The 21,985-nt window shown below is 43.1% G+C and overlaps 3 protein-coding genes across 3 annotated transcripts; all 3 read right to left on the bottom strand.

The window, feature by feature from the left end:
- Positions 1–5,102: 5,102 nt before the first annotated feature.
- Positions 5,103–5,630, bottom strand: LOC115985520. Its single transcript, XM_031108459.1, has one exon. It carries the CDS (start codon positions 5,628–5,630, stop codon positions 5,103–5,105), a length of 528 nt encoding a protein of 175 aa, XP_030964319.1.
- An 8,969-nt stretch (positions 5,631–14,599) lies between these two features.
- LOC115985519 lies at positions 14,600–16,175 on the bottom strand. The gene is made up of 2 exons (XM_031108458.1): positions 16,065–16,175; positions 14,600–15,328 (listed from the first exon to the last, which is right to left on the bottom strand). The coding sequence occupies exons 1-2, from the start codon at positions 16,173–16,175 to the stop codon at positions 14,600–14,602; spliced, it is 840 nt and encodes a 279-aa protein (XP_030964318.1).
- A 3,152-nt stretch (positions 16,176–19,327) lies between these two features.
- LOC115983998 (cytochrome P450 703A2) lies at positions 19,328–21,757 on the bottom strand. The gene is made up of 2 exons (XM_031106874.1): positions 20,771–21,757; positions 19,328–20,003 (listed from the first exon to the last, which is right to left on the bottom strand). The coding sequence occupies exons 1-2, from the start codon at positions 21,686–21,688 to the stop codon at positions 19,365–19,367; spliced, it is 1,557 nt and encodes a 518-aa protein (XP_030962734.1). The 5' UTR covers positions 21,689–21,757; the 3' UTR covers positions 19,328–19,364.
- Between the last annotated feature and the right edge of the window lie 228 nt (positions 21,758–21,985).

Raw genomic sequence — 21,985 nt, 5'->3', positions numbered from 1 at the left:
ACATCTTCCATCCACACTACAAAATCTGGAATGCTTTTTGCATGTTTAGCCAGACAATGCGCTACTTGATTACTTTCTCTCCTAGTGTGAGAGTAAGATAATTCCTCAAAACTATTAGCTAAAGACTTGACATCATCTAACAACAAACCAAAAGGAGATAAACTGCTAGCATCCTCCCTTAACGCTTTTATCACTACTAACGAGTCACCCTCCAGGATAGCTCATTTAATGCCGATATCTGAAGCGAAAGAAAGAGCAGCAGCTACTGCCATGGTTTCTATCTCACACCCACTGTATGCCACTGGAATTTTCTTCGCACAGGACGCCAGAACCATGCCTCCCTCGTTCCTTATAACCACGCCAATCCCAGACTTATTTTCATTTGCAAACACTGCACCATCAAAGTTAATTTTTACTAACTCCACAGAGGGCGGTCTCTAACGTTTTTCTTCAGCTCTAACACCTTGTCTCACGACTTCAACTGGATCCACCTACTGTGCCCTGAACTCTTGCCACCAAGCTTTAGAGACCGATGCTACCTGATGAAGTGCTGTTACAGGTTGGTCTAGTCGCACCTTGTTCCTTTGGTTCCAAACAGACCAAGCTGTGACAGCAAACAACTCCACATTTTTGTCTTCTGCTATGAACCACGATAAAAGCTCCTTGAAGTCCATAAACCCAACTGAGTTTCTGAAATTCCACGGCTCCATATCACTCCAAACCACGTCCAGCTCTGAGCAAGCCCACAAAGCATGAAGTGGGTGTTCTTGAGCAACATGGCATCGATCACATAAGGGACTAACATTGATGGTTCGTCTTAGTAGAGCTGTTTTAGTGGGCATGGCATTGCAGCAAGCTCTCCATATTAGATTCTTCACTTTTGGAGGCACCTTCATTGACCATATCATTTTCCAAAGCTGCTTGTCATTATCTGTTGGGGCTTGTGGAATGGCTGAAAGTTCAGCTTCTTCTTTAAGATATTTATACCCCGATTTGCAGGTATAATCACCATTACTGGTGTAAGGCCAGTACAGCTTGTCCTCTACAGCAACCCGGCTTAAAGGAATTTTTTTTATACTCTTTGCAACCTCTGGAACAAACAAGCCATCCACCAACTCTGAAATCCACTCTCTTTTAATGGGGTCTATTAGAGAATCTACACTTGAATTTGCAAAATCCTCTATAGGACATTCAAGTAATGGTACTATACACTTCTTGGGTAGCCATTTACTCTGCTAGATCTTTATCTTCTGCCCATTCCCAACTCTCCACCTAGCTCCACTTAGAATTACATCCCTTCCTCTAAGAATACTTCTCCACGCATATGAGCCTAGTCTTGAGTCATGTGCCTCCAAAATAGAAGTGTTTGGGAAGTACCTAGCTTTGAAGACCTTATAAAAGAGAGATGTTTCATTTTGCAATAATCGCCATGCTTGCTTAGCTAGTAAAGAGTCATTGTACAAAGCAAGATCTCTAAAGCCCATTCCCCCCCACTGTTTTAGGCTTCGTCATCTCTTCCCATCTCACCCAATGGATCTTCCTCCAGTCACCCCTTTGTCCCCACCAAAATTTCTTCATTAGACTTTCGATTTCATTGCACAAACCAAGAGGAATTTTAAAACATCCCATTGTATGTGTGGGAATAGCTTGGATAATAGATTTCAGCAACACTTCTCTACCTGATTGAGAGAGTAATTTACCTTCCCAACCTTGTAATTTCCTCCATATTCTCTCCTTGATGTAATTGAAACTAGCTTTTTTCCCCTTTCCCACAGGAAGGGAGACCCAAATATTTCTCATATTGCATGATTTCCAGGACATCCAATGCTACTTTGATGCCATGCTTTACATTAACTGAGGTATGCTTGCTGAAAAACAGTGCTGTTTTGCTTCTATTCACTTTTTGTCCCGAGGCTCCTTCATACCTCTCTAAAATCTCCAATACTTTTCCGCACTCCTCCATTGTGGCCCTGCAAAAAAGAAGACTATCGTCTACAAAGAGCAAATGTGTTAGTTTTGGTCCCCTTCTGCAAAGAGAGTACCCATGTATTTCCCCTCTTCTTTCTGCATTTTTTATCAGACCATTTAAGCCCTTCGTACATAGAAGGAAAAGAAAGGGGGATAGAGGATCTCCCTGTCTAATCCCTCTTGTTGGATGAATCATACCACACGGCTCCCCATTCACCAAGATCGAGTATGTGACCATCCTTACACACACCATGACAAGGTTTATCCAATTCTCATTCAAACCCATTTTTCTCATAATTTCTTCAAGGAAATTCCATTTAGCTCGATCATAAGCCTTACTCATATCCAATTTTAGTGCCATATACCCATGTGAATCAAACTTATATCTTTGTAGACAATGTAAAGTCTCAAAAGCCACAAGAATGTTATCAGAAATAAGTCTATCTTTGGTAAAAGCCGACTGGTGTTCTGTAATTATGGATGGGATTAATTTTTTTAATCGATTGGCTAAAACCTTAGACAAGATTTTATACAGCACATTACAGAGACTAATTGGGCGGTATTGGTGAGCATGTTCAGGTGAGTTTGTTTTAGGAATGAGAGCTATAAATGTATGATTTAAGGGTGAAGGCAAGGTACTTGAATTTAGCCATGCTAGGATAGATGAGGTAACATTCTGCTTCACTGTACCCCAAAAGTGCTTATAAAACAGAGGGGGCATTCCATCTGGACCTGGCGCTTTGAGGGTGCCATTTGTTGTAGTGCCATAGCCACTTCACTCTCTTCAAACTCTCAGCTTAGGAAGGAGTTCATCTCCTCAATAATGACACTTGGAACACAATCTAGAACCACTTGGGAGCCTGTCAAATTTGTAGAAGAAAACAGGTCCTTATAATAATTTATCATCACCATTTTTATGTCCTCAGGAAGGTCTCTCCAAACCCCATCCTCATCTCTAACTCTTTCAATCAAATATTTTCGATGTCTCTTTGTAGCACAGCCATGAAAATACTTTGTATTTTTATCCCCATGCCTTGCCCAAAGCAGTCTGGACTTTTGAGCCCACATGATTTCTTCTCTCCCCAACAACTCCTCAATATCCTTCTTAATTTTTCTAAACTGATCATTAGTCCCGCTAGCCATAGCTGCAATCTCGGCTTTTAGGAGTAACTTCCTCAACTATTCTAGCTCCTTTCGAACATTCCCAAACACATTTTTATTCCACCAGCTTAGATCTTTCCCACACTTCTGTATTTTTTCTAGGACATTTCTTCGAACTCCAATTTCATCAGTATTCCTCCAAACTGCCTCTACTATTTTCCCATAACCCAGATTTGATAACCACATCTCCTCAAAACGAAATAGTTTCTTTCGGAGGTGATTCGAAACTTGAGAGCACAATCAACAATGGACAATGATCCGATGAATCGCACCTCAAGTGATGAACTTTCAAACCTGGGAATTTCAAGAACCAAGTATTGGTGACCAAGCCTCTATCAAGTCTTTCCCAAATTGAAACTCCATTTTCGTAGTGCCTATTCCACATGAATTTAGGACCCACAAACCTTAAATCCATAAATCCACAATCGTCTATAACATCCCTAAATAGTTGCATCTGATTATGAGACCGAACTGCTCCTCCCACCTTTTCATCCTGTTTGATTATTTCATTGAAATCCCCACAACACAACCACGGGGAATCAAAATGTGATTTTAAATTCCATACTGTATCCCAAGCTTCTGACCTTCTTGCTATCTTGGGTTCACCATAGAAACCTGTCAATCTCCATTCCGACTCCATATTTTTATCAATAATGGCATCAATGTAATTTTTGCTACTTCCCTCAACCTTGAGATTGATTGAAGACTTCCAAAAGAGTACCAAACCTCCACTTTTGCCCACCTTTGGAACCACCCATCGATGGTCAAAATCAATACTTCTCTGAATAACCTCTAGCCTTGCTTCATCCGTAAGTGTCTCGGCTAAGAATACCACAGAGGGATCTTTTGCCCGTACTATTTTAACAAGCTCTCTCTCTGTATGCAGGTTCCCAAGCCTACGATAGTTCCATGCTAAACAACTCATTGTTGCTGGCGGGGCTAAATTTCAGCCTCCACCAATCTAAAAAGTCTTGTATCATCATTTTGAGAAGCCCGCTCGCGCTTTGAAGGCAACCTCAAATGATCCCCCGATTCTACTATGTTTCTTTTCTTCCCTGTAACTTTTTCAGATTGCACCCCAACTCTTCCATGGCTGCTCCTGTTAATACGTGTCCATTGAGGGAGGATACATTTGTTTTGTGTTGAGTTTGAAACCCTAGAAGATTGTTGTTTTTGCTTCTCACGTGCAAGGTAAGTGTGTTTCAGTTCTGCTTCCTTAAAATTCTCACATGCCCTTGTGTTTTTTTTGTCCAAGTCAGCCAAACCGAACTTCCCAAATCTGATTAACTCCTCTTCAGTCTCCCCTTTTTCCGTTTCAGACACGTTATGACTCCTTAAACCCTCTTCAATTTCGGTATTGATTGGAGATATTACTCCCTCACGTGCCAGGTAAGTGTGTTTCAATTCTGCTTCGTTAAAATTCTCTCATTTTTCTGTTTCAGACTTGTTATGACTCCTTAAACCCTCTTCAATTTCGGAATTGATAGGAGAAGTTACTCCCTCATTATTTGTAGAAACCGACGGATTAATAGGGATAGAATCTTTTGCAGATAAGGAAATATCACCCTCTTTTACGCAGCGCATTGATGGCACAGTAACGAAGCCTTCGTAACGCTCTTCTTCTTCATGTCTCTACTCCGTCTCGGTTGAAGTCACTGACTCCTAGGTTTTCCTTGATCACCGTCGGCCTGAGGTTGCCCAGTTATGCTCGGGTTTGAGCTTGACTTCCTTCTCGTGGCATAAAAACCAGGGACTTTGATTACCGTTTTCCTTGAGGCTTCAAATGGAGGTGCGCGAATGTCTGAATTGAATTCTCTCTGATCCATTCTCAATGTCCCTTCACTTTCTATCCATAATTCACATTCCCTATCATCATGTGTAAGACGGCCACACCAGTAACAAATGTTTGGTAATCTTTTGTATTTGAAAGATACCCATACCTCTTTATTTCCATTCAGTGAAATAAGGCGACCTCAGCACAAAGGCAGACTTAAATCAATGGACACTTGGACCCTCATAAAGCTTCCTCCATCATACACCTTATTTCCGGATGGCTGCAACACCTCTCCCACAACCCCACAGATTTTCCCAGCTGCTTCAAAGCTCATGAATCGGGTTGGGAGTCCATGTACCTGCACCCAAAGAGTAGTCTTATTGAAAGTAATATCTTGTAACGACAAATCATTCTCATGGCGTTGCATGACTACAAGATGTTTGTTGAAACTCCACGATTCGCTACTTAGAATTCTGTCAACATCCTCCTTATTCTCAAAAGTGAAGAGAATTTTGTGATCACCGAAAGCCTGAATTTTGAATCCATTTCGAGCTCCCCAAAGTGGTGTAAAAGTCCTAGCTATCGCCTCAATATTGAGAGCTCTTCGTGTAAGAAACTTTGCTACTATAGAGAATTCCTTTACACTCTCTTCATTGGTCAAACAACAACCAGGCCCTTCTCTCTCGGAAAGTGTTAGTTTATTCCAAGATTGTGCTAAGTCATCCATGTTTGTGACCAACCTCGTGTTTCCCCAATCCCTTGAAAGAGAACCCAACAAGCCCTGGAGTAACCTTGTTACTCCAAGGAACAGACAACACCTTCACAGAAGGGACGACCAAGCCCTTGTGTTTCCTTTTCTTCTCTACTTCACTAACGCAAAAAATAAATATGAACAAGTATTTAGAGCATTCACATTAGTTTGTGCAAAAAATTTCATCTATTTTAACATAAGAATCTACTTTTATTATTTTACATACTTTCTTCTCAAAATACCATACATCAAATTGTCTATCTTACTCTACATTACATTAAAATATCATTTTTTCTTTATTTTTTTTACAATTATTTCTTGTTTTTCAATCACAATAACCAATATCAGCTTTCTTCTTTAAGCCTTAGAATACGTAAAGAAATAATAAAAAACTATATGCAAAGTTAACAATGTTAGTATATATTTACACAATTCACACCGGCTCTTCTACAATTTTTTGTCTATTTTACAAAAAAACATACTTTTTTTTACACGATCACTTTTACTAAGTACCCACATCAATTTATTTATTCTAAACATTTATTTTAATAAAATATTCATTCTACAACAAAGATTGAGATTTTTAAAAAATCAAAGGAGAAGAGGAATCTTGTGTGAAAGAGAAAATATTAAACAAATGAAGGAGAAGAGGTGGTGTCTAGTACGCAAAGAGAGAAGAAGAAAGAGAGCAAGAGATAAGACTATGGCAAGAAGAGAAAGAAGAAAAAAATTAATAAAATAATTGATACAAACCTACGGTAACCATGTACATTATGTAGCTCTTTTTGTATATTTGCACAATTATAGACAAGCTGATATGGGTGCTTTTCATGCTATATTGTTATGTAAATTCCATCACTTTTTTTGTATTTTAGGAAGATTGATGCAATTGCTCTATAGTAATTTTGCAAATTTACATATTTTTTGCTTGACTAATGTAGGTGATTTTGGGAGTTAAATATGTAGAATTGATACATTTTTCTATTTTGTATTGTTTGATGCAAATGATCTTATAACGGAAAAAATAAAAACAAACCTTTAAAGGCTAGCATACATAATTGGAATAGGATTTTTGGTATCCATTTTCAATACTTCCAAAAATAATCCTATGACCTAATTGAAAGTTATTTAACAATAAGATAAGCTAAGAACAAAAAGAAAATTTTGGAAATTTAAAATTGACCGTCAAGTTATATCCTCACTAACAATCCTTGCAGACTCACACAAAAAAGTTTTAAAAACTAAAAGTAAAAAAAAATTCAAATCCAACAAGTCACAAATTATTATTATTGCTGTTGTGGGAACCAGGAATGAGGCTGTTGGGCCTTAACTCACTTGGGCTCACAATTTATTTGTAGTGGGCTTGAGAATTTTCTACTTTAGGTCGTTCTCGGCAGAGAGACTCAAAGCAACACTCAGTTTCTTCTTCTCACTTGACTGTTTTCTCTCTATTTTTCTGAACCCCTTCTTCCTCCCAAACTTCTGCTATTTATAGCTAAGGTTAGTGGTGAGATTACAATTTCAGCCTCTGTTAGTGCTATTGAAGGTCCAGTATTATCTGATTTAAGTGGATTTTTAGGTGAGAGTGGGGTGCAACAATTATGGCCTTGGAACTTGGTTCCAGCTTAGTTGATAGTGCTCGGTAATGCAGTTTACCGAACATATCATGATTTAGCCGGACACGGTTAATACGCTTGTTCGGGAAAGTTTGTGCCGAGCACATATCAGAATTCAAGGCCCAAAATTAGTTTTTACGCTAAGGCAGATCCAAGAAGGGCTTAGGGCAATGGGGCTGTTCCCGTTGGGCCTGGGCCCAAGGGCCTATATAGGTCTTGGGATCTCGATGCCGTACATTAGCCCCCCCTTGATTCATACCCAGTTGCAGGGAAGAATCAAGGAGCTGGCCGAGCCTTTTGACCTCGGAGATTTTTATGGCCTGGGAATCGTGGTTATGGTTCCTCATTAATGCTCATCTCAAAAGACGCGCCGTTTCGCGGCGCCAGGTACAATTGTCATTATTGCCTGACGCTTCGTGAACCGGAGCGGCGCGCGTACTGATTACGTTTAGCATCCGCAGGGTCGTTCGTAAATCGTGCCCATTTACTGCTTGATTAAACGCTTCTTTGCCCCCCCCCCCTTTCTGACTCTATAAATAGTTCCCCATAGAACATTCTCTCATTTTTCCTCCACCTCTGATATTTTGTGCTTACTCTCTGCCGACCAACTCTCTGTGTGCTTACTCTCCTGCCCAGTGTTCTCTTCCTCCTCCAAAGTAAGTTTTTCTTCCTTTTTCTATTCCTTCAGCTTATTTCTTCAAGTTCCCTTTCATAGCATTAGGTGTTATAGATGGGTTACTCTTATCTTCTAGAGTCCCCAGATGCCTTGGCCACCTTTAGGAGCACATTTAGTATTCCTGACGATGTGGATGTGGCTTACTGCCACGAGAGTGATATTGCTCTCCACTGAGGATTTGGTACAACCTTTTTTCCTCTGATAGCAATCTTAGAAGGCGGGGTTAGGTTCCCCGTGGATCCCCTTTTGACCGATACACTTAGGTACTACGGGCTGTGTCCCGACCAGCTTCCCCCCAACTTTTACCGGGTAGTTAGCTGCGTTAGTAGGTTGAACCATACCTTCAATTTACAGTTAAATTACCATGACATTAACCATATGTATAGCCTCTGTGGGAACAAAGCTACCAACTATTATCTAAAGACACGAGATAATCGGGTACGGCTGATATCATGCCTGCCTGATTCGAACAGGAACTCCGCCAGGGAGTTCGTTTGGGTGTGCGGCAATTGGTTTGCCGAGGACGTCCCTTGCCCCCTTTCACAGCGTGAAGTGGGTTTGTACCAATCCCTCGATCTAATTGTTTTCCTCCGCTTTTCCTTTTCTTTTAATGAAATAAATCTTTATAATCAGATACTGATATGACACCTGTTCTTTTGCAGACGGCAAAGTGTTTGTTCCGGACATTAGAACCGTCCACGCCAAGGATTTGAACTTCATCCTCCGTTCCGAGATATACGTGCATTGGGACGGACAACTCCGAGCTTCGCACCTGATCCTCAGGATAGAGCCAGTTTACTCCACCTGGCAGAATTTTAAGCAGGCACTTCTAGTTGACAATCCCCTGCTGTCGTACATAAACATCCGGTACGCGAATTTCCTGCCGTCGAAGCTTACAACCGGGGAGGCGAGAGATTTTGGACGGCGCTTCACCTGCTCGGTCGAGCTAGCCCCATTGCGAGACGAGTCCACGGAATGGGTGTCTCGGCGCTTTAGGGAGTTAGCCCACGAAGCTATCCAACAAGAGGGCCTTGTTCAAGAGCAGCCGCAGCCCGAGAATCCCCCGGCCGAGACTCAGCAATCAGTGGTTGAAGCAGCTGCCTTGTCGGTTGAAGCTATCCATCCCGGCAGAAGGATGGTGTCAAGGAAGGTCATGACCATTGACCGTTTCGTGCCCGATGCACAGCAACCCAACCAGCCCCCACCTTCTCAGGGCCGGGGCCAAGGGCCTCAGCCTCCACCCTCTTCTCAGGCTGGATGGGCCCGTAAGAAACAGAAGGTAATCGACCAACCTTCCACGGGCCCGGGGGATGCCGCCGTCCAGACTCCTCCCCAGCCAACAATGGGAATCGTTATCCGTGAGCCGCCAACCCAGGCTGGTACGGAGGTTGCGTCCTCCTCCCAAGTGGCTCCAATGTGGAAGCCCAAGTTCTTATTGGACGGCAAGTCGCTGCCTTCAACCGCCTGTGTTCGGATGTGGGAGAAAGGCGAGGGTGGCTGTATTGCCCAAACTTTGGCCGAAGGTCTTCTTCTTCCCGAGGACATGCACGCCTTCGAGGAGGGATCTGAGGAGTCTGTGGGGCGCCGGTTAGAGTGGCACGCCATTGCAGTAATTACTTAGTTTATTCGTTTCTTCCCATAAATTCACTTCTGCTTCTTTATTAACTTTTGTGCTTGCTAGGCTGCCCAACTGGCTCACATAGTAGCTAGCCGGACACGGGATCTCGCCGAGGAAGTCGAGCGCGAAAAGGGAGCGTAGGAGTCAGCGGCCAAAACGGCGAAGGAAAAGCTCAAGGTAGCTGAGTCCGCCGAGAAGAAGGCTATTGCAGTGGAGAAGAACAGGACATTGGCCGAAAAGAGGTGTGCGGAGCTCTTGGCCAAGCAGAATGAGACGGAGGTCAAGCTAGTTGAAGCCATCAGCCTCAATACTGCCAACGCCGAGGAGTTAGCCGACCTTAGGGCAGTCCTGGCGGCCGCGGAGCAAAAGTGGTATAACAAAGGCTTCGCTGATGCCGAGAAGTCTGCAGAGCCGGTAGTGGCTCAGGCTCGGAACCTGGGTTTTAAGGCCGGGTGGTTTGCCGCTCTCCAAGCACTGGGTGTTCCCGAGGATTCACACCTGAGAGACCCCGGCCAAATTCCCTTTCCGAGCCCTGTTGCTGCCGTCTAGGATACCCCGGCTGCTATTGATGAAAATGAAACGACAAGCATGAGGGAGCTGGTTGAACAAATTGACGCTCATGCCGAGCCAGAGGACATGGAAGCCACCAGCATCCCGACTGTGCATGAGCTTCTCGGTGAAGACTCGCGTTTCCCTCTGACCGACCAGTCAGAAGCGACGAACCCGGCCCGACCCTCCAGCTGATTTTCTTTTTGCAGTCCTTTTAAGCTTTTCCTTATTTTTATCGCATTTTCAAATTATTGGTTTATTTGCCTATATCACCGGGATGTGGTGAACGAACAATTACCTTTATTTGTTTGATTGGTAAACTGCATTCCTTTTCGGACTTTTGTTTTAATCTGTTGAATGAATTTCTATCTATCTGTATGTTTTGCTTGGATCATGCCAGTGTTTTGGCCATTTAATGGAATGATACCCCCAAAACCTATTGCGCGATGCTTTGGAGAATCCGAGAGTGCCAATGGATTTAGCGTTTGTAAAGGGTTAGGGTTCCCGTATGTTCGGTGATTGTGATTCCATCGAGGGTGATGTTCTTGTTTTTTTATCTTTTTATTCCTTGATGGTGATAAGGCTTTCACCTGCTCGGCGAATTTAGATTAACCGAGAATCAGGTTTCTGCCCTTGGTGCTTTTAGTGATAAAGTTTCAACCTGCCCAGCGATTTTAGTCAAGCCGAGGGCCAGGTCCCTGTCCTTAGAGAGATTAGTTATAAAGTTTCCACCTGATCGGCAATTTTAATCGAGCCGAGGATCAGGTTTCTGTCCTTAGAGATTTTAGTTATAAGGTTTCCACCTGATTGGCGATTTTGATCGAGCCGAGGACCAGGTTTCTGTCCTTAGAGATATTAGTTATAAGGTTTCCACCTAATCGGCGATTTTAATCGAGCCGAGGACCAGGTTTCTGTCCTTAGAGATATTAGTTATAAGGTTTCCACCTGATCGGCGATTTTGATCGAGCCGAGGACCAGGTTTCTGTCCTTAGAGATATTAGTTGTAAGGTTTCCACCTGATCGGCGATTTTGATCGAGCCGAGGACTAGGTTTCTGTCCTTAGAAATATTAGTTATAAGGTTTCTACCTGATCGGCGATTCTGATCGAGCCGAGGACCAGGTTTCTGTCCTTAGAGATTTTATTTGCAATTCTCTTGGTGTGCAGTTACGGAACCAAAAACAGCATACACAAATAACTTCATCATAATCTTGATTTTAGCAAAATACAAGTTCTGGCTTACACGGATGGTCATGCGTAGAATTTCTTTAAGTTGTTGGCGTTCCACGGCCGGGGAAACGGCCTCTCGTCGAGGTCTTCCAAGTAGTAGGCCCCTGCACCAGCGATGGCTGTAACTCTGTACGGTCCCTCCCAGGTTTAAGAAAACTTCCCTGCAGTTATGTCTCGCATGTTTCCCACGACTTTTCTTAGCACCAGTTCTCCGGTACTGAATTCCCTCCCCCTTTACATTTCGGTTGTATCTTTGGGCTAGTTTCTGCTGATACTCGGTGAGTCGTATGGTCGCGGCCTCCCTGCATTCTTCTAGCCAGTCCAAATGCTCCATCATTAGGTCGGCGTTCTGGACGGGGTCAAACCCTGCGACCTGTGCGTTGCATAAGCTCACCTCGGTTGGTATCACAGCTTCTGCTCCGTACGTCAAAGAGAACGGGGTCTCCCCCGTGGATCTTCTAGGGGTCGTGCGGTAAGCCCATAATACACTGGGTAGCTCTTCTGCCCATCTTCCTTTCGCCCCGTCCAACCTTCTCTTGAGCCCGTTCAAAATAGTCTTGTTCACTGCCTCAGCTTGGCCGTTGCTTTGAGGGTAGGCCGGGGTTGAATACTTGTTCTTGATGCCGAGTTCCCTACAAAAGGTCCGAAAAGCTTTGCTATCGAACTGTAGCCCATTGTCTGTTACTAGCGAATTTGGCACCCCAAACCTTGTGACTATGTTTTTCCATACAAACCTTTTCACGTCAGTATCTCGGATATTGGCCAAGGCCTCGGCTTTCGCCCATTTTTTGAAGTAATCTACAACCACCAATACAAAACGGCGGTTCCCTATTACTCGGGGGAATGGTCCGAGGATGTCTAGCCCCCATTGTGCGAACGGCCACAGGCTACTGACGGGATTTAGACGACCTGCAAGCTGATGGATCAAAGGGGCGTGCTTTTGACACTGTTCACAGCTCCGAACATATTCAGCGGCATCCTTCTGCATCTGTGGCCACCAGAACCCCTGGGTCATCACTCTGTGTGCCAAAGATCGTCCCCCAACATGGCCGTCACACACTCCCTCATGTAGCTCGGTCAGAAGCTCTCTGACTTTTTCGGGATGTAAGCATAAAAGGTAAGGGCCTGCAAAGGACCTTCGGTACAATTTGTGGTCCGAAGATAGCCAGTACCGGGGGGCCACCCGACGAATCTTATTGGCCTCGTCTTCATCCTTCGGGACTTTATCCTCGACAAGGAAATCTATGATCGGATTCATCCAACACGGACTGGCCACTGCTACCTTTGCAACCTCTACTCTGGCTTGGTCGGGAATACTCTTCACACTGATACTTGGCTCCTTTATAAGTTCTATTGTGACTAGCCGTGGCGTGTCCTTGGTAGTCGATGAGGCTAACATGGCAAGTGAGTCTGCGTGTTTGTTTTGTGATCGAGCTACTTAGGACACCTTTACTGTTCCGAATTGACCGATAATCTGCTTGGCCGCACTTAGGTAAGCTTTCATTCGAGAGTCCCGAGTCTCGAAGTCTCCTGTGATCTGATAAACAACCAGCCAAGAGTCCAAGTAAATCTCAACATCTTTTGCGCCTAGATGCAATATGGCCCTCAAACCGGCCAGTAGGGCCTCATACTCGGCTTCATTGTTTGAGGCTTTGAATCCCAATCTAAAGGAGTGTTCCAATCGTATGCCTTCAGGGGTGATTATGACAATACCAGCCCCGGCACTCATAGCATTTGAAGCGCCGTCCACAAATACCCTCCACGGGCGAATTTCTGCACTACAGATTACCTTGCCGTCGTTCTTGGGTGTGAATTCTGTGATGAAATCTGCGAGAACCTGTCCCTTCATCGAGCTTCTAGGTCGGTATCTTATGTCAAACGATCCCAACTGAGTCCCCCATTTGGCAATCCGGCCTGTGAAGTCTGATCTCTTTAATAGTGACTGTAATGGATACTCGGTGAGGACGAACACCGTGTGAGCCTGGAAGTAATGTGGCAACTTCCTAGTGGCGTGCACCAGGGCTAAAACTAACTTCTCCAAGGGCAGGTACCTCGTCTCGGCATCTACCAAGGTTTTGCTTATGTAATACACTGGCATTTGTACTCCTTGGTCCCTTAGTAACACAGCACTTACGGCATGGTCAGTGACTGAAAGGTACATAAACAAATCCTCCCCAGGCTCCGGGGCCGTCAACCTTGGCGCGTTTGCCAAGTATTCCTTCAGTTCTCGAAAAGCCTCATCACATCCCTCGTCCCAACGAAACCCCTTCCACTTCTTCAGAAGTTGATAAAACAACCGGCAGTGATCGGCAAACTTAGAGATGAATTGGTTTAGGGCGGCTAACATTCCAGTGAGCACTTGCACCTCCTTGGGATTGCTTGGTGGTTTGAGGCGGTTCACGGCCTCTATTTGGTCGGGGTTAGCCTCTATTCCCCGAGTAGAGATCAGATAACCCAGGAACTTGCCAGCACCCACTCCGAAAGTGCACTTCTTGGCATTCAGGCGCAATTTATGCCGCCGTAGTATCTCAAATACTCCCCGGAGGTCTTCCGTATGCTGTGACTCTTTTCTGCTTTTTACCACCATGTCGTCAATATATACTTCAACCATGCATCCAATTTTTTCTCGGAACATTCTCGTCATCATTTGCTGGTACGTGGCTTCGGCGTTCTTCAATCCAAACGGCATGACCTCGTAGTGATAGTTTGCATTCGGGGATATAAATGCTGTCTTTTCTCGAAGGCATCCAGGAAGCTCATCCTCGGGTGCCCATACGTGGCATCTACTAGTTGATCAATCTTGGGCATTGGGAATAGGTTCTTGGGACACACCCTGTTCAAGTCTGTGAAGTCCACACAAACTCTCCATTTACCGTTCTTCTTCACTACCACAGTGTTTGCTAGCCATCTCGGGAAGAATATTTCTTTTATGACTCCGGCCTCCTTCAGCCGCTGGACCTCCAGGTTTACTGCGTCGACATGTTCCTTTGATGCTCTTCTCGGTTTCTGCTTCTTCGGGGGAAATGATGGGTCCACATTGAGTTTGTGGACAATGAACTCGAGATCTACGCCGGGCACTTCATAGGAGTTCCACGCAAAAACATCTACGTTTTGCAAAAGGAACAACATCTCTACCCTTTCCCGGTCATTCATGCTTGTACCTATTTGGAAATACCTGTCAGTATCTGGAAGAATTCTAACCTTTAATACCTCCTCGGCCACGTCCGTCCCCATTTCCCCTCGGGGCTTCTATAATTGCTATGAAGTTTCTTTCTCAGCTTGTCCGAGCTGCTCATTTTTCCATCTGACCACGGCGACAAGACACTGCCTCGCCACTTGTTGGTTCCCCCTCACCTCGGCAACTCCAAACTCAGTGGGAAATTTAACTTTCACGTGGAGGGTAGACGGAACAGCCTTCATGGCGTGAATCCACGGCCTCCCCAGGATTGCGGTATACGGTGAGAATGATCGAACTACTATGAAGGTAGCTATAACTCCCTTGCCCTCCATGTCCACCGGGAGAGAGATTTGTCCCTCGGGAATTACGACTCTCCCGTCAAATGAGACCAGCGGCGTGTCATACTTCGCCAAATCCTGGGTCTTCAATCCGAGCCCTTCGAAAAGGTCCGGGTACATGACGTCAGCCCCGCTCCCTTGGTCGATCATTACCCTCTTCACCAGGAACCCGCCTATCCTGGCCGTCACCACCAAAGCATCGTCATGAGGTTGGACCGTTCCTTCCAAATCGTCTTCTCCGAATGAGATGGTCAGCCGTTCAACCTTCTTCTTCTTCCCGGCTGAATCTCCTCCCGTGTAAGCAACTGTTAATACCCTTTTTGCTGCTGTCGTTCCTCTTGGTGCAGTATGGATGACTTCGATTACCCCCAGTGGAGGCGGGAGGGGGTTCCTTTTCTGTTGGACGTCCTGGCCGGTTTCTCGGTCAGTGGAGTCTACCACAAACTCTTTCAGGTACCCTGCCTTTACTAACTGCCCGAGATGATCTTTTAATACCCGACACTACTCGATGGTGTGTCCTTTGTCTCTGTGATAGGTGCAGTATAGGTTTTGGTTCCTCCGAGACGGGTCGCCCCCCATTTTGTTTGGCCACCTGAAGAATGACTCGTTCTTGATCCGCTCCAAGATTTTGTGCATGGGTTCTTTAAACGCCACATTAACCCCTTTCGATTTGCACCTCTGGTTCCTGCATTCTGAAGTCTTTTTTGGGTCTTGCCGACACAACGCCTTGCCGAGATCTCTTAGTTACCGGAGCTTTCCCCCTGCTCTGCAACCGGTCGTCCTACAGGCGTTTGTACTCCTCTATGCATCTCATTAGTTACCTCATATCCTCGGGGGGTCTTTTCGTCAACGATTCCCGTAATTCAGAGTTTTCGGGGAGCCCCATCCTAAAGGTACTTGCCGCAATTTTTTCATTCCTTCCACCAATCTCGTTGTAGAGTTCCCAGTATCGGCTGGCATAACTCCGAAGGGTTTCTCCGACCCTCATCTTCATGGAAAGTAGCGCGTCAACTGGCTACTGCACTCGGCTGCATGTCACGAATCTACTGCCGAACTCTTGAATCAGCTCGGCGAAACTATGTATGGAGCCTTTCCGTAACCCATTGAACCATCTTAGGGCCATTGAGCCGAGACTAGAAGGGAATACCTTACACATCAATGCATCATTGTGTGCATGCAAAGACATCATGTGGATGTAATGACTGACATGCTCCACGGGGTCCGTCTTCCCCTCGTAGGAATTGAATGGCGGTCGCGTGAATCTGCTCGGTATTGAGGCCCGTTCAATCTCATCGGAGAACGGTGACCGGGCAGCCATCCGTAAGGCTCGACTCATGGTGTCCATGGCAGCATTGTGGTGTTGCTGTTCCTCCGGTGATTCTGACCCTCGGTCACTGTATTTATGTGACCGTGAACGGTCCCGCTGATGACGTGTCTCTTGGGAGTGCCGGTGTGACTCTTGAGAGCGTGATCGGACTCGAAATCGTTGCGTACCAGATCGGCTGGAACCCTCCTCGCCCCGATTTCTCCTTTGCTGGGGGTTGCGATTCCTTTCTTGGCGCCGACCCCTTGCTTCCAGCTCTAAATCCATTACCAATCTGCGCAACCGCTCCAGTTCTCGGTCTCTGTCATCTTACTGCCGATGCGCCGAGACGCCTGAAACCGTTCGATGTGTTTGGGCCGACCCTTCTCCTAATCCGGACCTTTCCTCTCCTCTGGGGTACTCCTTATCCTCCCGTTGTTTCTGCCTTCTCTCCCTCCACGTCGGTCCCTGAGAAGATCCTATGGAACTGCTCGGCGTACACCCTCCTGAACGCTCCTCGGACATTCCCCTCGTTTGAGTCTCAGTCGAACCACAGCTTTATAGGAGAGCCCTACAGTGGGCGCCAATTGTGGGAACCAGGAATGAGGCTGTTGGGCCTTAACTCACTTGGGCTCACAATTTATTTGTAGTGGGCTTGAAGATTTCCTACTCTGGGTCGTTCTCGGCAGAGAGACTCAAAACAACACTCAGTTTCTTCTTCTCACTTGACTGTTTTCTCTCTATTTTTCTGAACCCCTTCTTCCTCCCAAACTTCTGCTATTTATAGCCTAGGTTAGTGGTGAGATTACGATTTCAGCCTCTGTTAGTGCAATTGAAGGTCCAGTATTATCTGATTTAAGTGGATTTTTAGGTGAGAGTGGGGTGCAACAATTATGGCCTTGGAACTTGGTTCCAGCTTAGTTGATAGTGCTCGGTAATGCAGTTTACCGAGCATATCATGATTTAGCCGGACACGGTTAATACGCTTGTTCGGGAAAGCTTGTGCTGAACACATATCAAAATTCAAGGCCCAAAATTAGTTTCTACGCTAAGGGAGATCCAGGAAGGGCTTAGGGCAATGGGGCTATTCCTGTTGGGCCTGGGCCCAAGGGCCTATATGGGTCTTGGGATCTCGGTGCAGTACAGTTGTTGTTACAGGCTCGTTGCACATGATCATGAACTCTTTTCTTTCTTTCCTTTTTTTTTTTTTTGTTATCAAAATTTTTCATCTTACTCAAGATTTTTGCATTTGTCTAATGATATTATATCATTAGTAGTAGCGTAGTGTACCATGTGTTCAATTTAGACAAGAAAGAGTGACTCAATTTTGTCCATTTATCATTGTCAGTGACTCATTACAGTGGGACTCTCAATTTGTGAAGCTTCCATGCTTGTGCAGTGCTCTATCTATGCCCCTAAGACTAGTTGACCCATAAGTTTTTAACACTTTCCAAGTATTTTTTTTTTTTGTTTTAATTTTTTATTTTATTTCTCTTTTCATTGCTTTCTTTTTTTAAATTCCTTATAATATATTATTTATTATTATAATAATCAATATATTATAAACAATAGATACACATGTATTTAATTGTTGTTTATCATTTTTTTTAATGTATTGACATTTGAATGATTGTTTAATTTTAATAAAGTATACTTTTGTTTATACATATTTGGTTATGAAGTATTGTACTGCGAGAATGCCACTCCCAGTTCCCACATCTAGCAGTCTTTTCCACAAAATTCACCAAATTAATTCTAATTATGGGTCTGTTTGGATAGAACTTATTTTGCTGAAACTAAAAACTGAAAACTGAAAACATTGTAACAAAATAATTTTTAAATGTGTAAATAGTGTCGTGGGACCCACTTTTAATAAAAAAGTTGTTAAAAAGTGATATTTGTGGGTCCGTGAACAGTACATCTGTGCATTGTTCACGGTTGAAAAGTCAACCTTTGCGGCTGAAAGCAAAAAAAAAAAAAAAAAAAAAAAAAAAAAAAAAAAAAAAAAAAAACTGAAACGCGCATTTTTGCAAACGGGACGCCGCAAACGCGAATCCAAACTGCACCTATATCTCAAATACACGCACAACAATCAAAACAAGTAACACTTTCAATAAATAAGTAAAAAATAAAAGCACTATTCAGACATTCTATCCCAAAGACTAATTCACAGTGAATAACTAGAACTAATCATAAGAACCCAGATTTCTAAATTCCTTGTCTTGATTGCCAAACAGACACACACATTATTTAGTTTGTGCTTTTGCTTTATGTATAGTTTGAATTACATTCAATGTTGATTTAGAATGGGTTAAAACACTACTAAAGGCATCAATTACACCTAAGTTCCTTAAAAAGGAAGGAAAAAAATTCATTATATTTGGCAAAAGAAAAGCATTAACCCTCAACTTTCATAGAAAGTAGAAAACAGAAAACAGGGGAAAAAAAAAAAGAACAAAAACAATAGCCTTCTTCTTCTAATTTGTTTCCCAAATAAAATAAATAAATAAATAAATAACCTCAACCCCACCATACCAATACTTGCTCAAACCAAGCTCAACACATCAATAAGTAAAAAAGCTTCAATCTTTTATTCTGGGTCTAGAACAAAAGTCCCCCAGAAACCAAACAGACCAAAATAAAAGAAAAACAGAAACACATAGAGAGTGGTGGACAAAGATAACTTACCTTTCCTTTGAAGTGATGCTTGTTTTGGAAGACGGAGTTGTAGTAAGCGTCCATGTGGACACGATCAGAGAGCATCTCCTTTTGGTGGTAGAGAAAAGTGTATTGAGAATAAAACATGTCCCTAGAAATTTTTTTTGTTCATACTCTGGTCCCCCTAAGTTCAAATCTTAGTTCCGTTTATACTCTAGAGTATTGAGGATTCCCGTTGAGGGTTAACTCTTATCGCATTAAATGCCAATTGGGTTGTTGTGCGCAATTTTACACATAATTATTTTATTTATATATAATTTTTAATTGAGTTTGAATTCGATTTTATATTTAAACTATCCATTAAAACCTTGCCATTATTAAAATTAAAATTTTTAAAAGAAAACACTAGCATAATTAGACATTAATAACTAACATAGTAATTATTAAATTCATATTTAGAGGAAAAAAAAAAAAACTACATTTTGTTTAACTTTCTCATACACCCTGTGTGACATATAAATAGACAAGGTCATCCAACATAATTATTCAGAGATACATATGGTCGGCCAAACGTGTTCTAGCAATGGCCATCAAGGGCTCGACCCTGGGCATAGTCATCCCATACACCTCACTAGTATCTATATCTTCGGGCTTCAACCCTTCTGACGGGATCCAATCAAAGCAGTGGAATAATCGAGCCAAAGCCATCAAAACCAAAGTCACCCCAAGCGGCGCGCCGGGGCACTTTCTTTTCCCAGCACTGAATGGGAGTATTTTGAAATCGATACCGTGGCTAATCTCGACTCGACTCCCATCACTTAGCCAATGCCTTTCGGGTCGAAAATCATTCACATTGTCCCAAATCTTGGTGTTTCGACCCAACCCATGCGTGTTGATGAAGACGCGTGTCTTGGCTGGGATGTAATAGCCATTTATGGTTGTGGCACACACTGATTCATGTGGGATCAGAAAGGGCCCAGCTGGGTGCATGCGAAATGTTTCACGAACGACGCAACGTAAGTAGTTTAGATGGGGTAGATCTGATTCGGAGACCATTCGATTGGGACCCACAACGGAATCGAGCTCTTCTTGGATCTTTCTAAGGACACGTGGGTGCTTGATCACCTCGGTCATTGCCCATTCACTGGTCACAGCTGAAGTGTCTGTGGCCGCAGCTATCATGTCCTATGTACAATGCCAAGCATTTGGTTAGTGTTTAATATGAGAACCTTATATTTTTGACACACTTACCAATAATTGTGTTGGAATCTAGATTGCTAATTGGGAAACATCAACAACTTTCATACTCCTTTTAAAATATGGATGCTTGGCATGTATATTTTACATGTGTATTAACAGAGGGTGAACAATCTTGGGGTGAAATAATAATTTTGTAATTTGGACTAAGAATAAATTTCCGTGGCATTCCACTATTTTTAATCAAGCTTTTGTTGAGTGGCACTATAGCTGCTAGTCACAATTTTTTACTTGTCCATAAACGTAGGAAGTTCTCTAAAAAGGTAATTGAAGTAGATGAAAATTACCCTTTTTTTGAAGTAGATGTAAGAAAATGATTAATGGTAACTCTGTTAGAATAAAGATAAAGTTTGAAATTGTTCTTGTCATAATGCATGTGCACGTCAAAGGAAGTTCTTACATAGATCGTTAACAAAATTCAGCAAAAAAAAAAAAAACATAGACGTGTGCATTTGGTATTTTGTCTAGCTTTTTTATTTAAAAATGAAACAAAAATAATTTAAAACCAAAGTCACTTTTTACCTCACTTATAAGAAAACAAATTCACAGCAAAGAAAAGCTTTTTTATGTATAGAATCATCTACCAAAGTTTACAATACTGTTAGATCCAAAATACCAAGTAAAGAACGCTGGAAAATTGGGTGGAAAAAGAAAAAGAAAAGTAAAATGGATTTTAAGAAATATATATAGATCACCTGAATTAGAGCTTTAATTTCTTTGTCATCCATGTGTTGTTTTCCATCTTCACCAGGCAAGGAAAGTAGGACATCAACAAAATCCAATTCTCCATCATCCTCGCCTTTTTCCTTTCTCTTTCTCTCTCTTGCCCTCCTATGTTCTGCTATAATCTTCGTATGGAAATTATCAACTCGCTTCTCCACTTCCCTCATTTTCTTTTCACATCCATAAGGATCAACCCACCTCCAAAATGGTAAGTAATCACCCAAATATATCAATCCCAATAGCCAAAACAACTCATGGGTTATATGCATGAACTCCCCAGCTTCTTGAGGGCCAGCTGATTCAACTCCAAAATATTGCTTCCCTAGCAACATCCTAGTAACATTGTTCATCGAGAATGCACCCAACACTTCCCTCAAGTTCACAGCCTTACCAGTTCGAGCTCGAGCCCAAACATCACAAACTAAATGTTGTGCTTCCTCAGCACGATGCTTAGCAAATGATTCGAGCCGCTTTGTTGTCAACAAGTGCTCCATGCAAATTCTCCTCATTCTCTTCCAATTTGGACCCAATGGGGCTAGTGCCACATCCCCACACCCATATGCTAAATGAAATGCAGCAAGAGTTCGAGGTCTTGATGCAAACACATCATCTTGGCGAACTAGAATTTCACGTATGATATCAGGGTCATTGGTGGTGATGGCATCAATGCTACCCAAGTGAAGGTACACTAAGGGTCCATATCTGTCACATAGAGAGGCTAGGTCCCTGTGAGGGAGTTTTCCTAATTGGAGAAGGTTACCAAATATGGGCAATCTTGGTGGACCTGGTGGAAGTCTTTTTGTTTTATCATGCAATAAGAACCTTCTGTATATGAAATTGGCGATGAGAGCTACACAAAGGAAGGTTGAAGTAAATGTAACTAAATCCATGAATGTAGCCAATTTCTTCAGCTAACAAACCCCATCTACGGCCAAATTTTTTAGTATCTTTTCAGTTGCTTAAAAAGTTGAATTTGTTTAAACCTATAAATACTTGAATATTGGAGTACAAAAGAGTGGTTGTTAACTTATTATTTATCAAAATCTTTACATGCAAAGGTTATTGTTGTATAATATAATGCTACACGTCGATTTCGTGAATGATTTACCACTTATTCAACCAGTTTTATATCTAGAAATGTCAATTCTTTATTGGCCGCTTTACTTTCATGGAGCTAAATTGAGAGT

This window comes from Quercus lobata, chromosome 4, assembly GCF_001633185.2.
Source record: "Quercus lobata isolate SW786 chromosome 4, ValleyOak3.0 Primary Assembly, whole genome shotgun sequence".
NCBI classification, from domain to species: domain Eukaryota; kingdom Viridiplantae; phylum Streptophyta; class Magnoliopsida; order Fagales; family Fagaceae; genus Quercus; species Quercus lobata.
The sequence above is the reverse complement of the archived record's forward strand: the minus strand, read 5'-3'. Positions and strand labels throughout refer to the sequence as shown.